Source organism: Arachis ipaensis, chromosome B5 (genome assembly GCF_059453495.1).
Source record: "Arachis ipaensis isolate K30076 ecotype BB chromosome B5, ASM5945349v1, whole genome shotgun sequence".
In the NCBI taxonomy this organism is placed as follows: domain Eukaryota; kingdom Viridiplantae; phylum Streptophyta; class Magnoliopsida; order Fabales; family Fabaceae; genus Arachis; species Arachis ipaensis.
In genome coordinates, this window is record NC_142440.1 from 122675286 (window position 1) to 122696930 (window position 21645).

Consider the following 21645-nt stretch of genomic DNA (forward strand, 5'->3'; position numbering starts at 1 on the left):
CTTTCTTTTTTCTTAAATAAAAAGTACATATATATTACACAACGTTTCTCTAGCACAAATAAGCCAAGTAGCTAGTTCAAGTATTTCAAATTCATGACACAAATTTGCTACTTATTACTTAATACATTATATATATATATATATATATATATATATATATATATATATATATATATATATATATATATATATATATATATATATATATATCATGTCTTTGACCCAAAGTCTTGAACAAATGAGCATATACTTATTGCTAGTTATTGATGAACATAATTATTATTAATTGTTTTGTTCTTATTCTATCCTATAAAATCTTGTGAACACAACTATTACTTTTGATCCTGACATCATTGAGTACTGATTTTTCTTGGAGTTGGCGTGAGAAGTATTTTTTGTAGTAATCTGCTACGTTGATTCTCCTAAACAGTGCAGGTCTTTCGGAGGTAACCAAGCTTTCTATTGGGCTTATAACTTTGTTCATTTGAGGTTTGTGAAATGTAGCAATAGAAATTCTTTCTTTCTTTGAGTTAACTGTTACACGGTGTTCGATGCTCCGATAAATTTCATTGGTCAGTATCTGCAATAAAATCATAATTAAAGAAGACAAAAAAAATTTCTCAAAGAAAAATATTTTAAAGGTTTACATAGTGTACTAATAAGACACTTTTTGAGATTCCAAAAAGTGTAAATATAATATTTTTGTTAACTTTAGAATGATCAGTGTCGAGTATGTTAAAAGATTTTAAGGATTTCACTAATATATAAACATTCACTAGTGTCCTTAGGTATTCATGTTGGATCGAGTTGATTCGAGTTGATTGCTAAAAAAATAAAAACATGTCACACATAGACTATAATTATTGATGGCTAGGTGACAATGACCTAAGCAATATATATTCTATGGATTCAAGTTATTTGTTTTATTGTAAACCAAAAAGAGACACTTTTAAGCTTGTGCTCTACTCTCTAAATTGATAAAGTTACTCTATCTATTTTTATGACTTATTGTTGTTGATTTTCTCCAAATCTTTAGTGCATATTAACTTTTATGTTGTGATTATTTTCTTACAATATGTTATTTGTTGTTCTTCATGTAGCTTAGCATGAGAAAAAAAATAATTTTCTCAAATTACCTCCAATATGTCTCCAACATTAATGATGAATGCATTAGAGACTAGTATAATAGGCATCCACATTCCATCTTTTCTTATTTGCAAGCCATCTACTTCATTTGCTTGGAGAAGAATGGTAAGGGAACCAGCATCAGAATGAGGCTTCAGTCCAATTACATTTTCTGGTTGGGGACATGGAGGATAATAATTTAATCTCATTGATTGACTTACATCTTCAAATAAATTTAACAGTTCATTTGGTTTGGTTTTGAGAGCCATTTCCATATACCTAATGATTTCCATGAAAAGTTTTTCGAGTTGCAAGGAATAATTATCAAGATTGTCTCTGCATTGATACAGGAGATGTTAGAATTTCCTAGTTGCATTTATTATCACATAATGTGATTATTTTATAATGATGAATACTTTACTTCATTTGATGAGTTCTACAAAAAAAAATTATATATTAATGGGCAATTTTTCATACACCATGAAAGTAGAAAGGCACAAATACAACAATAGATACAAAATAGAGAGCACATGCTGAAAATTTATTCGGTTATTTATGATTACATATTATGGAATATCATGTAGTTTGATGACTAATATGAGATTAATAATATGAAAATTTATGTAGTTTAAGCCATCTCGTTAAGTATGGACTTGTTATATATGTCTAGATATCATATGGCTTAGTTATTATGAATGAATTTAATGATGAGTTGAAATAGAAACTAAGGTTACATAATAGAGTTATAGTCCCAAAAGTATGTATATGCCTCATATTTCCTAATATAGTGAAGCTACTGCATAGAACACCTTCGTTGCTCCATTTAAATAAGAGTGCTTGGTATATTTGACCTCAAAATTCTCATTTTTTGAAAATGTAAATAGTTATAAATTTTGGAAGAATAAAAAAAGTAGTTATTATGATGAAGGAGAGTAAGACTTTTATAATACTCTTTTTTAAGCATTAATCTTCAATGTGCGATTCTTTTTCAAGTATTGATTCCTCCAGAATCATAATATAGCATTCCCTTTAAGAGTTAGCATCTCAATAGCTCCATTCCAATCTTAGGAACATCAATCCACCTTTTACTGTAATATCCTCACTATGTGGCCTATAATGCTTAAGTCACAGTAGATTGATAACAAAAGTATTATAACATATCCTAACATGTCACCACACTATCATACATGTAACTAATGATAATATTTGCATGAATAAGAGCCTGTAAATATCCACGCAAGTAATCATAGAGTGAATGACACAAGTGAGAGAAAGTCGAATTCTTGTCATCGATCTCATGATTAGCATTAATGTAACAAAGAAAATCTTAAGGTTGGTTACAAGTTTAATTCATCTACAAATGATTATCTCTAAAAGGAGAGGAACATGACTAGCCTAGTTAAAACAACCAATGTATTGACATAAATCCTCCATATGTGACTCCATCTATCCATACAATCCACTATGATCCGTATTAGAAAAAATGTTAAAAGCAATGGATGAAAACCTAATAATGGTTTCTAGTATGATAAAAAAAAAGGATAAATATTATATAAAGATGCTTAAATTTGTAAGAGTCTCTAATTTCTACACCAAGTCTCAATTTTCTAAAGTTTAATTAATCTATAAATCAAGTATATTTCTTCTGTCACAACCCAGATCAATAGCCTAGGATTTTACTAACATCTGACATTACCCATTACCTTTAATACCTACACAGGTTAAGACAATCATGAATAAGGCATACATTTCAATAACAACAAAATCACAATTATTTCAAACATAATTATCACATGAATAATCAAGTAGAAAATTATGAACAATTATACACATCTATGAATCAAACAATTCATACGACAAATGCTTATTCTATTGGTCATAAGCTCACATGTCAGTTATCTGCCAGAATCAACACATCTAGTATCTAACACTAGACATAGTCTTCTAGTCGTCCTTCTCATAAGGGATGTAATAGAACTTTCCAGAAGCATGTAAGAATCAGGAAAATTTTTCTGTCACTTTTTCTTAGAGAAAAACTATCTAAGGATTGTATACTCGAATACCCTTACGATCTAGAATAAAATCATATACAATCCAAATATTATATATCCCAAAATATCTATAATAAAAATGTCCAAATTATCGTATAAGTAGGATGAAAACACCATTGCCAAGTCTGAAACCATAAATCAAGCAAGCAGCATAAAACTCTCTCCCTTGCTAAAATCATTAACCATAATCACTATCATAAACCTCAAATTAATATCCTCTTATAGTACCACTTCCATTCTACTCATAAATTGAAGATCATATAACATGTTGTATCATATCACAATCATAAACACATTCTTACTTTCCTAATCTCTCATTTAAGATCCAACGGGATTTGGCTTAAGCAATTCTATGGGCTTGCAAGTCAAAGGCCTCTATAAACAATTTTGCTAGACCTAAGGTAGAGGTTTCAAATTACTTTAAAACTTGCAAAAATAACTTTCTCCTGTGTTTGTGGACTTTCATTCATTGCCCTACTCATTGTGTACATGAACACCTGCCTCAAAAGTAGTTTAATTCTTAGTTCAATTCCACGTGTATTGAGAAGTGAAATTCTTGCTAGTGGTATCGCATACACGAACTCGCTTCGCATACGCAAAGGTACATTCATTGTTGAGTTCCCTTCACTTCTTCTTTCAACATCCCAATGTAAAAAAGAAAAAGAAAAAATCATAACTTACTCTATAAAACTTGTAGTTAGCCTTCACTCTTTGAAATCATAAAATTAGACACATAAAACTTTCTAATATAACAAACTCCACCTTAATCAATACACTAAAGGTCATGTTCTTGCCGTTCAAACTTTGCCTATTTTCTGAAGAATTTTGCTTTTCCTCCTCCCATTCTCTTCTTTTCTTCCCTAATACATACCCCAATTCATAGAACTTAAAATCAACTCTTTCATTCACATTTACACTACAAACATCCACCTTAAATCCTCCAATCATATACCTCAAAACATCAAACCTTCAATTAACCAAAATTATACAGACAACTTAAGAATCTTAATATCATAATACTTTAATATTTGACCTAATCAAAATCTCATAACCATATATCTCAATCCAAAATGCACACCAACATAAAACATCATCCAGCATCATTTTCTATTTAATCCATATGTTCATAACAAAAAATCCATCAACACAAATTATATGTGTGTCCATCACCATATATAAACCTAGGTTCCCCAATAAACATAATCATCACAAAATTAATTTTCAACCAATATATAACTAATTAACTTTTCACGTATCAATTCAACATCAACAATATTATTCAGTAAACCCTCAAATCCCAATTTGTCAGAGCCTCTAACTCAGGATTTGATAAACCCCAATTTTGTAATTTATCTTGTTTTGAATTTAGTGGATTTTATCAACTTTTCTCACATTTATTCAATGAAATAGCATGGTTTTGTGAATTTCTCCTAAATTGTGCTTAAGAGTGAAAACATGCTTTTTAGGCCTTAACATTGTTAAATTTAATTCACTTTAATTCCATTCGATGTCTTGATATGTTTGTTGAGGGATTCCAGGTTTATAAGGCAAGGATTGGATTGAAGAAGTGAAGAAAAAGCATGCAAAGTGGAGAATTCATAAAGAAATGAGGATTTGTGAAAATTATAGCGACGCGCACACGTGACCCATGCATATGCGTGACCAAGAAATTTTGCCAAGCGACGCGCACGCGTCAGCCACGCGTACGTGTGACACTGGTCACGTGACCTCATTAAAGGAATATGCTGGGGGCAATTTCTGAGCTGCTACAGGCCCAAATCTAACTCATTTCTGAAGTATTTGAGGCCAAAATCAAGAAGGAACAAGGGGAGAGCAATTAGGATAGTTTAGTAACATGCTTTAGGTCATATTTTAGAGAGAGAAGCTCTCTCTTCTCTCTAGAATTAGGGTAGATTAGGTTAGATTTCTCTTGGGTTTAGGCTTTAATTCTTGTTTAATTTAGTTTTTCTTTCAATCTCTTATTCTTATATCTTGGTTCTCTTAATTTCATTTGTTATTTCCTTTATTTTGTTGCTTTTATGTTATTGAACTCTTGTTTATTTTAAATTCTATTTAATGCAATTTTGATGTTTCTTTGTTTATTATTGCTTAATTGAGTTGCTATTATTGTTATTTTGTATTTTGTAGTTGTAGATTTTATATTTCTTGCTAATTTATTATGCCTTCCTTTTATATCTTTTAAGTGTTTGATAAAATACTTGGTTATGTTTTAGAGTAGAATTTCATACTCTTGGCTTGTGATTGAGGATTTAGGTCTCTTAAGATCATTGATGTCCAGTTTTATTGGTGATTTAGGGTTATTAGTTGGTTCTAGGACCAATTATATCTACTTGACTTACCTCTCCGATGTTAGAGGACAACTAAGTGGAATTAATCCTTTGTAATCACCATGTTGTGGTCAATGGTCCAAGATAGAAAATCTTGACTATTGATTCTTGCCATGAGTATATTTTAGTATTTATAATTTCTTTCTTTGATATTTAATTTCTTGTTTATCCAACACAAAACCCCCCCCCAAAATATACCCCATAACCAATAATATGCACACTTCCTTGCAATTTCTTTGAAAGACGACCCGATGTTTAAAAACTCTCGGTTTTTATTGAGTTTGACTTAAGTGACGAACAAATTAAACTTTGATTGAGGGTTGTCTATCGTTTGGATCTATACTTCGACGGAATTATTTTGTAAAAATTCCTAACCGACGATTTCCTTATATCAGGATTTAATATGAAATTAAAAAATATTTATCAAAGAACAAACATGTACCTTAACTTTTTCAAAGTTCTTTAAAGCTCTAAATCTACAAATCAATTGCCAAGAACTCCTAACAATACACAATATTTACCCAAGAATAATCATTTAGCTCCAGGGTTTAGGAACTTTAAATTTCTTAAAACTTTGGGATTTTGATCATAGGCACCTTAAATCTCAAAAATCAAGCTTTCTAACAATATCAAACTAAGAAATATAATTTTCTTAAATTTCTCTATGAAACTAGAAAATACTTAGAGAAGGAGAGGAAAAAATTCTTTATAATCATCTAGTGAAACTGATATGGTTGCATAGATGGAAAGGAGAAAAACCTTTTAATTGGAGAGAAGTTTTTATTAGAGATCCAAATAGTGCTTTAGGGTTTCTTTCTTTTCCCTCTCTCTTTATGTTTTTCTTCTTTGAGAAAAGAAGAAATTTAAAATTGAACAGAGATAAGGACCATATGTAAATCCCACGAAATTAATACATAATTAGCCAACAAATTAATTATTATCCAACAAAATTAGGAAAATAAATTATTATAATTCAAAGAAGTAGAAATATTGTTTTTTTATTTGGTCATGAGAAGTAGAAATATTTAAAATACAAATTTTAACACTAATTTTAAAGATTTTGGCCCAAAACCGGTCCAACGGACCGAGCCGATTAGACCAGGTCCAAACCAGATCCAAAGGCCCTTTATATAAATTATGAGACGCAGCCATTTCACGCTGAGACTTGGGGGGTGAGGGGACCAACAAGAACCAAAACCTTATCTCAAACTTCAATTCCACATATCTCTCAATCCGCCACGCGACCACTGCGCCAAGCTCTACAAAACCATCTGAACAAAGTGGTAAAAAATTTACAATTTCTCACTCATCCTTCCTCTCCTCATTTTTGAAAGTTTTGGGTTTGGATTTTGAGATATTATGGGATTTTGATGTTCTAGGATTGAATTAGCTTGAGGAAATTGTTGGGTTGTGTCAAATTGATTCGTGGGTAAGGTAAGAATCCTCAAATACTTTGTGAATTGATTGATTAGTGAGCCCTTATATTGATTTTAGTGATATTTTGTGGAATTAGACTAAATTATGTGTTTTGAAGACAAATTGGTTATATTGGAGGCTTGACATTGGACTTTGGTAGCTGGAAATCCATTTTTGGTGTGGTCTTGGAGAGGTGAAAGCTTGAGAAATGGTGGAATTTGAGGGGTTCCGGGCTTAGGGAGGAATCGACCAATGTATGATTTTGTTTTCTCGTAGTTAATGTATAATGTCATGTGAAAACTTAGGCTAGTTGACCATAGAATAAGTTGAATTATATGAATTATTGAGGATTAATGATTATTGTTGGTTATTGTAAATAGTTTGAATGGTTAGAATGAGGAACTTAATGTATACATATTCATATAGGTGATATTGTGTTGAATGAGTTAATGTATCAAGTGGTTGGAATGTTGATTATGTAAGTAAATGAATGTTTGATACAGAGTAGGAATGATTGTGTTGGTTTGGATATGACTTGGTTGATTTTGGATTGAGGTTTTGGAAAGAATAAGGTTTTGAACTCTTTGGTAAAAACTTATTTTTGACCAACTTCAGCAAGCCATTACTTGGCTTCCGGAATCCAAATTTTGTAAAAGTTATTTTGAATGAAAATTGGATCTGTGAAGTTTATACCATTCGAAGAACAGACAAAATATGAATTTCAACAAAAATATTATGCGCGTTCGAAATTGGGTGTGTAAAACTGATTTTCTGGAAACTTAGCAGCTTTTTGCAAATTCTGATGGGCATGCGTGCACAAACATGCATGCGATGCAGACCCTGGGCTCTGCCCAGATGTCCTGCGTATGCGGGCATGGTTTGCGTACGCGAATATGTCAAAAATTCACTCATGTGTATGCAGGGGCGTGCGTGCGTACGCGAAAATGTTATATTTACACTCACGCATACGTGACTAAAGGTCTGCGTATACTGGGACCCCATTTTGTTTCATGAGCTCGCATATGTGGACAGTTCTCACATACGCGACTTTGGCATTTTTACACCCATGCGTACGAGAGCATGGGCATGGGTATGAATGACCCCTGTGTTTCTAAAAAGTGTGTTTTTAAGTTTTTTAAACCTATTCTCTAGCTTTCCAAATGTCTTTAACATCTGTTTAAGGTCGCTTACCGAGTCTTTAAGCTTTAGAACAAGGGTGAATGTGTTGAATGAGTTAGATAGAGAATTGAGGAAGAGATTGATGAGTGAATGGTCAAATTGTTGAAGCGACGAAGTGGTGAATGAAACATGATATGTAACTGATAATGATGATGATGATAATAATGATGATTTAGAGATGGAATGAGACGTGAATTCATGATAACAATGAAAATGATAAATAACGAATTAAAAAGCTTAACTTGACTTGTATAATTGAGACAAATTATTGATCCTCTGTACGTAAGATGTGACCAAGCACTTTAACTCCCCGAGTTCCCCATGGACATGCATATATATATGAATTTTTGCTTGGGGTATCCCCCCATGTATAAATTTGAGCTTGGAGTTTTGTCTCCCCTATGGATGAGCTTGGGATTTTTTCCATAGATATTATTGAGCTTGGGAATCTGCGTACAGAGAGACCGTCCAAGGTCTACTAGGACATGTCGGGTTGGCTGTATAACCGATAGTTGAGCTCAACAGCCGTAGGACAGGCATACATCATACGCATTTGAATGCTTTGCTTGGGTTTATACTTGTTTTGGTTTGTCTAACTATTTTACCATGTTTATCTGCTACTTGTTTACTTGCAGTATCTGAATTTTATCTGTGTTTTTTTTTGTTTGACTTGTTTGCGTATGTACCTAATAGACCCCTCTTTTGATAGAGGAGTGATGAACGTTGTTCCACTGGTGTTTAGGAGGTTTTTTTGAGGCAGGAGATGTAGAGTTAGACTAGGCTAGAATCCCTTAGACAGATTACCGATAATATGGATTTAGAATCAATTTTAAGATTAATTTGAATGTCAAAGTCCTAGGAATGCCTCTGCTTTTCCGGGACCTTATATATTACTTATGTGGACACCATTAACATAATAAGAACCCTCAGTTCCCATTCCATACATATTTTTGCTATTTTTTAGATGCAAGTCGAGATGCACCTTGGTTAGCGTCTGGAGGTCTCTTTGCAAATGAAGATATCACTTTGGGATGTTATATTTTGGTTTTAGGCTATATACTCATGTATATAGATTCTCCGTAAGTGTATCTTATATATCATCCCTCTTAGAGGTTGCTTTTGGAGAAACATGAGTTTTGTTTATATTTTGGGAAAACTTTGGGTTGTATATTTATGTATATATGTATACTTTGGCTGCCCTTGGCTTTGCAGATCGAGTATGGAGCTTGATATCTGTATTTTGGAACTTTGATCCATATTTATCTATATATATATATTAGTTTTCTTACGATCTTACGTATTCGTCTGTGTTTATCTTTCATGAGTGATGCTTTTTTTGTTTCGATTTTGTTTAGCTTCTTCTTCAAGGACCTCGTTATGATTTTCTTTCAACTATATTTATATGTACATCTTTTCTTTTAGAGGTCATAATACCATGCCACCTCTGCTTTACGACTTAAGTGTAAGGCTTTGTGTGGTAGGGTGTTACATTATGGTATCAGAGCATTTCGTTCTTGTAGTGCCTGAGGGATGGACTGACTATGCTTCTGGACATACTCTAGGTTTTTGTAAATGCTAATTAGGATATATAACTGATATATGTGGCATACTTGTTCATGAGCATACATTTGGGACTTTGAATCACTAGACTTGAGATATTGAGACTAATCACCTTGATATCACTTGTTTGGTGTGAACAAGGACCAGATGACGTCTCCTGGACGCACTCGTGGTTGAGGGTGAGGTCAGAATAGTAATGCAAAATCTGAAACAACTGCAAATGATCCCGTGAACTTCATGAATGCCCTGGAAAATATGGCGGCTGCTATGCAGGCAACGACTGAGGTCCTTGGTCAGCAAATTAACAATGGAAACGAGGGTAATGTCAAAATGGGCCGATGACCTTAGCGATCTTCATGAAGATAAATCCACCGATCTTTTGAGGAACCACAAATCTCACAGAGGCTGATAATTGGTTTCAGACGATAGAACGAGCTTTGCAAGCACAGCAAGTGCCTGAGGACTAGTGTGTTGAGTTTGCCACTTACAAGATGGTGGGTGAAGCCCAGCATTAGTGGCAGGAAACCCGACGCCTTTTGCTTTTCAATATGAGTTTTATAAGAAGTATTTTCCTAATTCAGTCAGGACGACGAAGGAGCTTGAGTTGTTACCGTTGAAGCAGGGTCTTATGTCAGTAGCGGAGTACACCAGTCGGTTTGAGGAACTATGCCGGTTCTCTAGAATTTGTCAGGGTGATCCAGAGTATTTTGAAGAGTGGAACTGCATAAAGTGTGGGGGTGGTCTATAGAGTTACATTTTGAGCACTATGGGCCCAATGGAGATCAGAACCTTCTCTAAGCACTGGCTAAGCTTAAGGCTCAGCTGGAGGAATTAATGAGTAAGAACTTCATTCGTCCAAGTGTTTCTCCATGGGGAGCACCAGTGTTGGTGAAAAAGAAGGATGGAAGTATGAGACTATACATAGATTACAGACAACTAAATAAAGTAACTGTAAAGAATAAATATCTATTGCCGAGAGTTGATGATCCGATGGACCAATTGCTGGGAGCTGGTGTCATTTCCAAGATTTTGAGGTCTAGTTACCACCAAATAAGGGTGAGAGATGAAGATATCCCAAAAACCACTTTTAGAACTCGTTACGGCCACTACGAGTATACTGTAATGACCTTTGGGTTAACCAACGCCCTCGTGGTGTTTATGGATTATATGAACCGGATATTCCATCCTTTCTTGGACAAATTTGTCGTCGTCTTCATTGATGACATCCTAATCTACTCTAAGACCGAGGAGGAACACGCGAAAAACTTATGGATCGTGCTGCAGATTTTGAAAGAGAGGAAGTTGTACGCTAAAATTTCTAATTGTGAATTCTTGAAGAATGAAGTGAAATTTCTAGGTCACATGGTAAGTCAGCAAGGAATAGTTGTAGATCCTTCTAAAGTTGAGGCAGTGATGGATTAGGGACGGCCAACATCAGTAACGGAAATCAGGAGCTTCTTAGCTTTGGAGGGATATTATCGGAGGTTTATCAAGGGTTTTTCATAAATTGCGTTGCCTTTGACAAAGTTAACTCAGAAGAATGCGCCGTTTGTTTGGACATCAGAATGTGAGGAGAGCTTTCAAGCCTTGAAGTAGAAACTGACTGCAGCACATGTACTTGTGTTACCCGAACCTAATGAACCTTTTGAGGTGTATTGCGATGCTTCGTTGAAGGGATTAGTGTGTGTGTTGAAGCAACCCGCAATATCGTGGCGTATGCTTCTCGATAATTTATACCTCACGAAGTAAATTACCCAACTCACGACCTGAAACTCACTGTGATTGTGTTTGCGCTAAAGGTCTGGAGACATTACCTGTATGGGGTTAAATTACAAGTTTTCTCTAATCACAAGAGTTTCAAATATCTCTTTGATCAGAAGGAACTGAATATGCGCCAGAGGAGGTGGATGGAGTTGCTGAAGGACTATGATTTCAAATTGAGTTACCATTCAAGAAAAGCTAATGTCGTGGTAGATACGTTGAGCCGAAATCATTATACGTTGCTTGGATGATGGTTAAGGAAGAGGAGCTATTAAGAGAGTTTGAGAACCTCAATTTGGGCGTCAAAGAAGTAGCAGCCAATATGGTTTTGAACCAGTTGCATGTCTCTAGTGATTTTAAAGCTGAGATTCAGAAGGCTTAGCGGAATGATCAGGAGCTACAGAAAATGCTACAAGTAACTGAAAAAAAAAAAGAAATAAGGAGAGGTTACCCAGGACAGAAAGGAAGTTTGGAGGTACAAGGGAAGGATTTGTGTACCGAATGTGGGAGACTTAAGGCAAGATATGTTAACTGAAGCTCACCGAAGTAAGTTTTCAATTCATCCAGGAAGTACTAAAATGTATCATGACCTGAAGATGATGTTCTGGTGGCCAGGAATGAAGAACAATGTGGCATTGCACATTTCAAAGTGCTTAACCTATCAAAAGGTAAAAATTGAGCACCAAAGATCGTTCGGGACCCTGCAACTGATGCATAGTATCATTTACTTTAATTTCTTAGTGAATTCTTGTTAGAAATAAGCAATTCTTGACCTACATTGCTTGATATTGAAGAAATTATAGATATTGTGAGGACACTACTTTGAGTACTTTAATTTCGTGAATTGCAGAAAAAGGGACACAAAAAGTAGCACAAATGAGATAAGGGTTATTGGTGTGTCCCCAACGTGCTATTGGCGTGTCTCCAAGCTTGGCATGCCATTGGCGTGCCTTCAAAGTGGCACGCTGGGCCAATGACACAGAGATCTCTTTAATCAAACTCAAGCCTGGTGTGCCTTGGGCGTGTGGTTGGCGTACCAAAATCCACATGCCCTCAAGCTTTCAAAATGGGCATGCCTTTGGCGTGTGGTTGGCGTGCCAAAACCACACGCCCTCAAAGATGCAACCTTGGCGTGGATAGGGCATGCCTAGGAAGTGGCACGCTGGGTCAATGGCACAGAGATATCTTCAATCAAGCTCAAAAGTGGTGTGGCATTGGCGCTTCATTGGTGTGCCCTTAGCGTGTGGTTGGCGTGCCAAAATCACACGCCCCCAAGCTCAGAAGTTGGCGTGGCATTGGCGCTTTATTGGCGTGTGGTTGGCGTGTGATAAACCACTATTTTATGATTCATCTTGTGCTCAATTGAGTCTTTTTATCAATTCTTCACCCACTTATTCATATAATTTGCATGGTTTTACAATTCCTTCCTTATTATGTGATACATATGAAAACATGTTTCCTAAGCCTTAAAAATGTTAATTTTAATTATCCTTTATTACTATTCGATGCCGTGATCTATGTGTTAAGTATTTTCAGGCTTCATAGGGCAGGAATGGCTTAGAGGACAGAAAGGAAACATGCAAAAATGGAAGGAACGCACAAAATGAAGTTTTGAAGAAAATGGCAGCGACGCGCACGCATGGATGACGCGGACGCGTGCCTAGCATAGAGCACGAGCGACGCGTACGCGTGACTGACGTGTACGTGTGACAAAGAAAATCTCCATATGACGCGCACGCGTGACCTACGCGTACGCGTGACTGGTGCCATGTGCAGAAAGTTGCAGAAGTCGCCCCCAGCGATTTCTGGGCTCCTTTTCGGCCCAAATACAAGCCCAGAAACACAGAATAGGGGCTGGAGAATGAGGGAATCAAATGATTATCAATCATTCAGACAATTTTAAGTTTTAAATGTAGTTTTTCTAGAGAGAGAGGCTCTCTCCTCTCTCTTAGATTTTAGGATTAGGATTTCTTCGTTTTCTCAATTCCAGGTTCAATGTTCCTTAAATTTAATTTCTCTTCTAATTTTATTCATTCTATTACTTTAGTTGTTTATTTTTCCAAATTGGTTTATGGATTCCTATGTTTAATTTGATTTTCTATTTAATACAATTCGAGATATTTCAGATTTATGGTTGCTTTCTTCTATTTATGATATAAATAATTTGGATTTTTCCCCTTTTGGCTTTGGTTGAGTAATTGGTGACACTTGAGTTGTCAAACTCAGCTGTTGATTGAAAATTAGAAATTGCTGATTGATTTGGATCCCTCTAAAGCTAGTCTTTCCATAGGAGTTGACTAGGACTTGAGGAATCAAATTGATTAGTCCACTTGACTTTCCTTTATTTAGTAAGGGTTAACTAAGTGGGAGCAATAACAACTCTCATCACACCTGATAAGGATAACTAGGATGAGATTTCCAGTTCTCATACCTTGCCAAGAGTTTTTCTAGTTATAGTTAGTTTGTTTCTATTGCCATTTACTATTGTTGCTTCTTATCTTTAAAAAACCCAAAAAGATACTTTTTTCATAACCAATAACAAACACACCTCCCTGCAATTCCTTGAGAGACGACCCGAGGTTTAAATACTTCGGTTATAAATTTTATTGGGTTTGCTTAAGTGACAACTAAAACTTTTGTACGAAAGGATTCTCTGTTGGTTTAGAAACTATACTTACAACGGGAATATATTTGTGAAAATTCTTTATTAATAGAAAATCCAGTTCGTCAGCGTGCCAAAACCACACGACCTCAAGCTTCAGCCCTTGGCGTGTCATGGGCGTGCCTGGGAAGTGGCACGCTGGGCCAACTTCCCAAAAGATGCCTCAAAGAGCAAAAGTTGGCGTGGCAAAGGCGTGTCTCAGGTGTGGGAAGAGAGACACGCCCTCGAAGCTTCATTCTTCTCCAAGTGGGCATGGGAGCTGGCGTGTCTCGGAAGTGGCACGTTGGGCCAACTTTCTAGGGAGCATAATACCCCTCTTGGCGTGAACTATGGCGTGTGGTTGACGTGTCAACCACCACGCACCCTCACAACTTGGAACAATTACATAATGGGCGTGCCAAGGGTGTGGCACGCTGAACCACCTTCACAAAACCTTCAATATTGGGTGTGCCACCAAAGTGGCACTTGCATGACATGCCATTCAATCTCAAGGCAATTTACCATCTTAGGCTCACAATCTTTGAAGAAAGAAGACTCAACTACAAGCAAGAGGACCATAAGTTGGATAGAATTGTAATTGTAGTGATTTGAATTGGATCTGGAGTGGCATTTTGGGAGTTGAGAGTAGTATATAACCCCAAGTGAACACTTAAGAAAGGGGACTTTTACTTTTGGATCTTAATTTTTACTTACCTTTACTTCTTTTTGCACTCTTCTTTTTGTACTTTTCACTTTTGATTCTTTTCTGAAAGTCATGAGTGGCTAATTCCCATTCATTGGAGTAAAGAGCTCTATTGTAATTTGATGGATCAATAATAATTTTATTTTTATCTTCAATTATTCTTTTATTAATTCTTTAGGGAGAATCTTCGTTATTCATTGCAATGATTCAATTATCTTGAGAAAGAAATTGAATCTAATTGAATTCTATGAGGAATTGAGAAAGGAATCATAGAATTAATGCTTGAAGTTCTTCCTCCCAATTGATGTGAATTTGGATTTGAGATTGATATGGTGACATATAATCAATCCATGATTTGATTCATGAAATTTTGTGGCTCTAAATCAGAGACTAACCTTCAACTCTTCTCATGAGCAATTAGATCAAGAGATTGGCAATTGATCAAGTTAAGAGAAATCAAATCACCAAGAGATTGGGGTTTGATTACTTATGATTTGCCAAGAAGTCAATAATTGAATGATTGAAGTAGAAATGAAACCCATTTTGATCCAGAGAATTCAATATTTCTAAACCCCCAATGATCCCCCTCTCATCCTCTTAATTCCCCTTCTTTGCTTTCATTTACTTAATGCTCTTTTACATTGTTGTGTTTATAATCTTGCAATTTACTATTCCTCCAATTTAGATTTCCAGCTTTTATATTTTGTCATCTTTACTTTCTAGTCTTTTAATTTCCAGCAATCTATCTTTTCAGTCATTTACTTTCTGCTTTTTACATTCAAAGTCATTTACAGCTTTTGATTGCTTTTTCTTCAAGTCATTTTACATTTCATGCTTATTTCATTACTTGTCCATCATCAAACTATGAATTGTCTAACCAGATTTCTCAATCAATCATTGTTTGCTTAATTCCTTAATCCTTGTGGGATCGACACTCACTCACCGTGAGTTTTACTACTTGATATGACCTGGTGCACTTGCCGGTAGTTCTACATAATAGTGAATTGTTTGTCAATTCTGTATCAGCAACCTTTGGAAATTTCGCAATGGAAATGGGAAAGCGTCGCAATGGACTTCATGTTTGGATTGCTGAGGATTCGGGCAGGATTTGATGCAGTTTGGATGATTGTGGATCGGTTGACGAAGTCAACTCACTTCTTGCCCGTCCGGATGAACTATACTTTGGAGGACCTGGCAGGCTTGTACATTAAGGAGATTGTATGGCTGTATAGTGTCCCTACCACCATAGTTTCTGACAGAGATCCTCATTTCACTTCGAGATTTTGGGGAGCTTTTCAGACAGCATTCGAAACTCAATTGAACTTAAGCACTGCATACCATTCTTAAATCGATGGTCAATCAGAGAGGACGATACAAACCCTAGAAAATATGCTGAGGGCTTGTGTGCTGGATTAACCGCTTAGGAAGATTCAACTTTTTCTTATGTCTAGAGGAAACTTATCTTGACAATGGAGGCATTCATCTATCTCAACAAAAGTTTGTTATGACACAACCAGACTTGTCATATTCTGTGAACAGAGTTTCTCAATTCATGCAGGATCTTACTTTAAATCATTGGAAGGTTGTAAAGCATATCCTAAGGTACTTGGTTGGCACAGTAAGTCATGGAATTACATTTTCTAAACGCACTAATTTTGGATTTTCTGGTTTTGCTGATGCAGATTGGGCAAGTGATCTAGATGATCGTCGCTTCATTACTAAATGGGGAGTAACTTGATTTTGTGAAAATGTCACAAGCAAACCAAAGTGAGTCATAGTAGTACAGAGGTAGAGTATCAAGCTTTAGCTTCAGTCGAAGAAGAATTAGTGTCAATTTGGCACTTATTGAGCGAGCTTCAATCTCTTAGTCTATAGCACCCACAATATATTGTGATAATCGGTCTGCAAGCATGCTTGCAGCTAATCCAGTGTTACACAATCACTGTAAACATTTGAAATTTGACTTACATTCGCTAAGAAAAATGGTAAACAGTCGACAACTGTATGTGGTGCATATCCCGGCAAGAGACTAAATCGCAGATGCCTTAACTAAACCTTAATCATTCAATATGTTCAACATCCTTCAGGACAAACTTAGGGTCAGTCCTAATCTTCCTTACCCTAAGAATGAAGAGGGGTTTATGAAAAGTGTACAAAGTGATAAAGGGTAGAGATATGGGAAACAGAGGGAGAGTAAGTTATTTTTCCTCCAAATTCTGTTACCTTTCTCTTTCTATTCTGTCAGGCTATTAGTGTATAAATACCATAATTCTCTCTCAATGTACTGGTACAATAACAAGCTTAATATTATGCATACGTTTAATCACAAACACTACTATTCTTTCATCTTCTTCATAGTGATAAATATAATATTTGTTCTTGGCATTTTGATTTGTGAAGTTTGGAAATTGTAGCTTCGTTTGTCTTGTGGTTGAATCAGTTTGAGTTTGTTTGTCTTTATTTTGGTAATATTGTCTTGATTCAAATTCTTTTTCAAGACATATAAAACCTACATTTATCAATTCAGTTTTAAGTCCTTCACCCGTATTTTAGTGTTAAAAATTATATATATATATATATATATATAAAATGTGCGGTAGCAAACACTTGCAAAGAAAAAGTAAGACCTGAATGGTTGAGGAATATTGAGAAACAAGTTGAGATCCCTTGCATACGATGGAAGTGTGTTAATGATGAAAACATCTGCCCATTCTAATTTTTGTTTCTCAGACACCACAAACAATTGACCAAACCCTTCTATGTCGCCAGGTTTTTGCCATAATTTCTTTTTCTCTTCTATTGGAAGATTGAAGAAGTCTTGAAAGCCTAACTTCACACTTTCAATCAACGAAGGGTCGACTCCATGATTAATCAACTGCAGATAATTATGACATTATAAAATTTATAAAACAATAATATGTCTCACCAACCATAATCATAACTTATCATATTTTTCTTTTTAGGGAGTTAGGTATGTATTTTATGTGAAGTACTAAATTTAATACTCTTTTAATTTTGTTTCACTTCCAAATCTTTAATCCAAGACCCCTGATTAAGAAAAGTTAATATATACGCATAATATATATTTATCTTAAAATTTTATTCTTATTTAAAATTTTAAATTTAAGCTACATTATATGTAGAAAATAAATATTGTAAAGTCAAAATTAAAAGTCAAAGTATATATGCAAAACATATCGATCTAGCTATTTGTAATATTAACTAGTTATTATATGATTATATAAATAAAATATTGTTATATGTCATCAACAGTATAATTATTTTCTTAGTAAACTGCCTTTTAAGTTAGTAACATTTACCCAAAAAAATTGATGATTCATTGAAAGGCTTCCTTGCAATAATCAAATATCTATCTAATAATTTATTATTTACAACACTTAGTTAGTTTTTTTATAAATTAGGTCATGCCACAGTTTTAGTTATTTTTTTTTATAAAATTAGGTCATGCCACAGTTTTAAATGGCGTGATTTGTTACTGTGGTACCTATAATAATAATTAAACTCAAAAGCACTTGCATGATTGAAACTGATCACATCCCTTCTCTTAGGCCATTATAGTCATGCTGAGATAGTGTTCGTTTATTTTTATATTCTAAATGTTTCTAATGTATTTTATATTTTTATAGTTAAAATTCCTACTTATATATTAACAAAAGATAAATAGGTCCTTGATCTTTTACTCTGGAAATATTTAAGTATTCGAAAATTTAAAAATATATTTAAAATTTTTGACCTTTTCAAAACATAGACATATTGATCTCTCATGTTTACCTGGCTACTCAACGAAAAAATTCCTACTTATATATTAACAAAAGATAAATAGGTCCTTGATCTTTTAGTCTGGAGATATTTAAGTCTTCGAAAATTTAAAAATATATTTAAAATTCTTGACCTTTTCAAAACATAGACATATTGATCTCTCATGTTTACCTGGCTATTCAACAGAAAAATCAAATGTGACTCCTGTTGTATTGATTTGGTTGATACAGATGTACACTTGGGAGAGTTTTTAAAATCAGACAAATTAAACTTAGAGATCGATATATCCAAATTTTGAAAAGGTCGGAGATTTAAATGTATTTTTAAATCTTTAAAGACTTAAATGTCCATGTTAATTACACCCAAATTCTTAAAAAATCAGTTAGCAAAAGGTCTTTAAGCTAGTGAAATTAAATTTGGAACCTGGAAAAATCCCCATTCTTTGCATGCATGGTCCAACTTGTGAAGCTCAAATGCATCTTCAGATAGCAGCTTGTTTAAGTCGATGATAGGGAATTGTAGAAAAGAAGATGTCTTAGGTATTATAAGAGTGTCTTGTTTTGGAACAAGATAGCGATCAGGAACTTGGGTGATGGATTGCTTTGCTAGCTCCTGAACAGAAGGCACCAATAGAGAGCTTCCAATCTTGGACATTATTTTTTCTTTAATTTATGCACCTATTAGCTAGCTTGATCAGAAAAGATTCAATAAAGACTGAAGATTCAACAGAAGAAAAGATCGATTGATATCATAAATGAAATAATTTTACCTTTTCTGGTAGCAACTATAAGAGCGTATACCTTTGAAGTGAAGAAGATGCAACTGAGAAACGGCCGGATGAAGGCAATAAAATTTGCTGCTGATTATTGGACCAACGTTCTGCCTAAATAAATCTGGTAAAGATATATGTGGGACCGGCATCCATATAAAATTATAAATTGGCACTAGATATTTTTTTTTGAAATGTTGTGTCGTACTTATAGGATGGATGAGTTAGATTGATATATGGATAAGGAAAATTCGCTCGTGCTTATTTCATTTGTTAGCATTATATATTGTCATTTTGTGTCACAAAGAGTGGACACGCGTGGAGGGGCAGGTAGGGTCTGTACGTATAGTGCAACAAGTCTCGTTCGATTTACCAGCTTGATTAGGGTCATGTTTAGTGGTTGATTTTAATGTAGATGTAACATAATTTTTGTTTAATAAAAAAATTGTGATGCGAATAGAGGTTCTGATCGATTGGATAATACAGGCCGAAAATAAAGGAGTTATAAGGGTGACATTCTTTTTTGTAGAAATAGATCACAAAATTCTATAGCAGAAACAAAGCCACAAAGGAAGCGCTGGAATTGTAATGACCCAAATGAATAGAAAAAAAAAAAATAGAAAAATAAGGGAACACTGTAACACACGTTCATGGTAATAGTATTAGAATTAGGATTAGAAGATAAATATGTGAAATTGAATGTGCTTTGTGATATGACTCTGTAGGATTAGGATTATATAAACATCTTTAGGGAATAGGAAATGATTTAAATATCTCTAGGAATTAGGTTATAACTAGCTGTTTTATTATCTAGCATGATTACCTAATGTATAGAATTTATTAGAAATATATCTTAGAATTAAACAATAAATGAAGTTATTTTATTTATTAATTTATGAGAAAAAAATTTTACCTGCGAGATGTTTAAATCACACTCTCTTCTATTTTATTTTTAAAATATACACTTCTCTATATACAAGAGTTAAATAACATACATTTTAATCTATTTGACTACAGTACTTTTAATAATTATTATTATAATTATATATTAGTAATAAAAATATAAAATATATATTTATTATTAATATAATAAATAGAAATTATTTTTAATACTTTAACTTGTTACAAAAAAATTAAATTTAAATTTTTTATATATTTCATAATTAATGATAAAATAAAAAATAAATAGAATATATAATAATAAATATATTTCATGTTATTAATTTTACTACTATAATAATATTAATAATATAAAATATATATTACTATTGAGGTAAAAAATTTTAATATTTTATTAATGATAAAATATATAAAAAAGTTTGAATTAAATATTTTATAACAAGTTAAAATATTAAAGATAAATAAAAATTATTACAATAATAATAAGTATATATTATGTATTATTATTTCTATTTTTGAAACATTAATATAATTATGACTAATTTATATGTAAAAATAATTATAAATGAGTATTTTAATCAAATCGGTTATTTAACTCTTGCAATAAAAAAAATTGTACGTTTTATAAATTAAAAAAAAAGAAAGTATCATTTTTTTTCTTTTCGATTTTTAGGAGAGTTTTCTTTCTTTAATTACTTGTTGGAAAAAAAAAACGGGTTAATTCATGCATTTTGGTTTTCAGCTAGTCATTTTGGTGATTTTTTGGGCCTATTTTTTATTTTTCATTACCCTTGGCCAACTTCACATGGGCCACTAACTTTCAGTCCATTATCCAACAATCCATAATTTGTGATTAACTGTTATTTAATCATTCTCCATCAAACAATCAAAACGGAAGCAACGAAACCATAACACGAATCCATTACCCCCTATTTAACCTCAGCTTGGCCGAGGCATTGTACCAATGGCCAATATATTGGCCTCATAGAAGCCATATCCCAGGTTTAAAACCTCAGCTTGTACGTGTCACTCTCTTAACCTGACACCACATGAAAACATGGGATGCTGACAATCACGATCAGCATCATAGAATCTCCCGATAGATAATTAATTGCTTGCAAGACAAAATAATTGAGGGGTTTACGACGCTTAAATTGGTGTTTAACTCAAATATAGTATGTGTTCAAGAATATTTTAATTTTGGCATTACGAGATAAGAGATGAACAAATTATAGAAAGATTGGGTTAGAGACGTAAAATTGTCATGATCTTCTTATTTCGAGTTTTTAATGTTTCGAAGTTGTTATTCTCATGATTGGAGTGAACTAGAAATCATACTTTAGTACTTATTTTTAGAATTAATTTCGTTAGATAATTAACAAAAATTTAACAACAAATCATCAAGTATTTTT

General features: G+C 33.8%; 1 protein-coding gene across 4 annotated transcripts; it reads right to left on the reverse strand.

Moving 5' to 3' along the window:
* Positions 1-216: 216 nt before the first annotated feature.
* LOC107640903 (protein SRG1) lies at positions 217-19515 on the reverse strand. Of its 4 annotated transcripts, none has more exons than XM_088488632.1 (5): positions 19334-19515; positions 18988-19241; positions 17412-17659; positions 1137-1461; positions 217-580 (listed from the first exon to the last, which is right to left on the reverse strand). In XM_088488632.1, the coding sequence occupies exons 2-5, from the start codon at positions 19216-19218 to the stop codon at positions 308-310; spliced, it is 1077 nt and encodes a 358-aa protein (XP_088344758.1). In that variant the 5' UTR covers positions 19219-19241; positions 19334-19515; the 3' UTR covers positions 217-307. The 4 variants fall into 4 exon arrangements, with proteins under 4 accessions (XP_088344758.1, XP_088344761.1, XP_088344760.1 ...); XM_088488635.1 differs by having other exon boundaries at positions 18988-19248; XM_088488634.1 differs by having other exon boundaries at positions 19365-19507.
* Positions 19516-21645: the final 2130 nt, after the last annotated feature.

Excerpts from the sequence above, each read along its gene's own strand:
- LOC107640903 (XM_088488632.1), bottom strand. The coding sequence starts at position 19,218 with ATGTCCAAGATTGGAAGCTCTCTATTGGTGCCTTCTGTTCAGGAGCTA. Across the intron at positions 17,660-18,987 it reads AAGAATGGGGATTTTTCCAG|TTGATTAATCATGGAGTCGA; the intron begins GTTCCAAATTTA and ends AATTATCTGCAG. Across the intron at positions 1,462-17,411 it reads AATATTCCTCAACCATTCAG|AGACAATCTTGATAATTATT; the intron begins GTCTTACTTTTT and ends GTATCAATGCAG.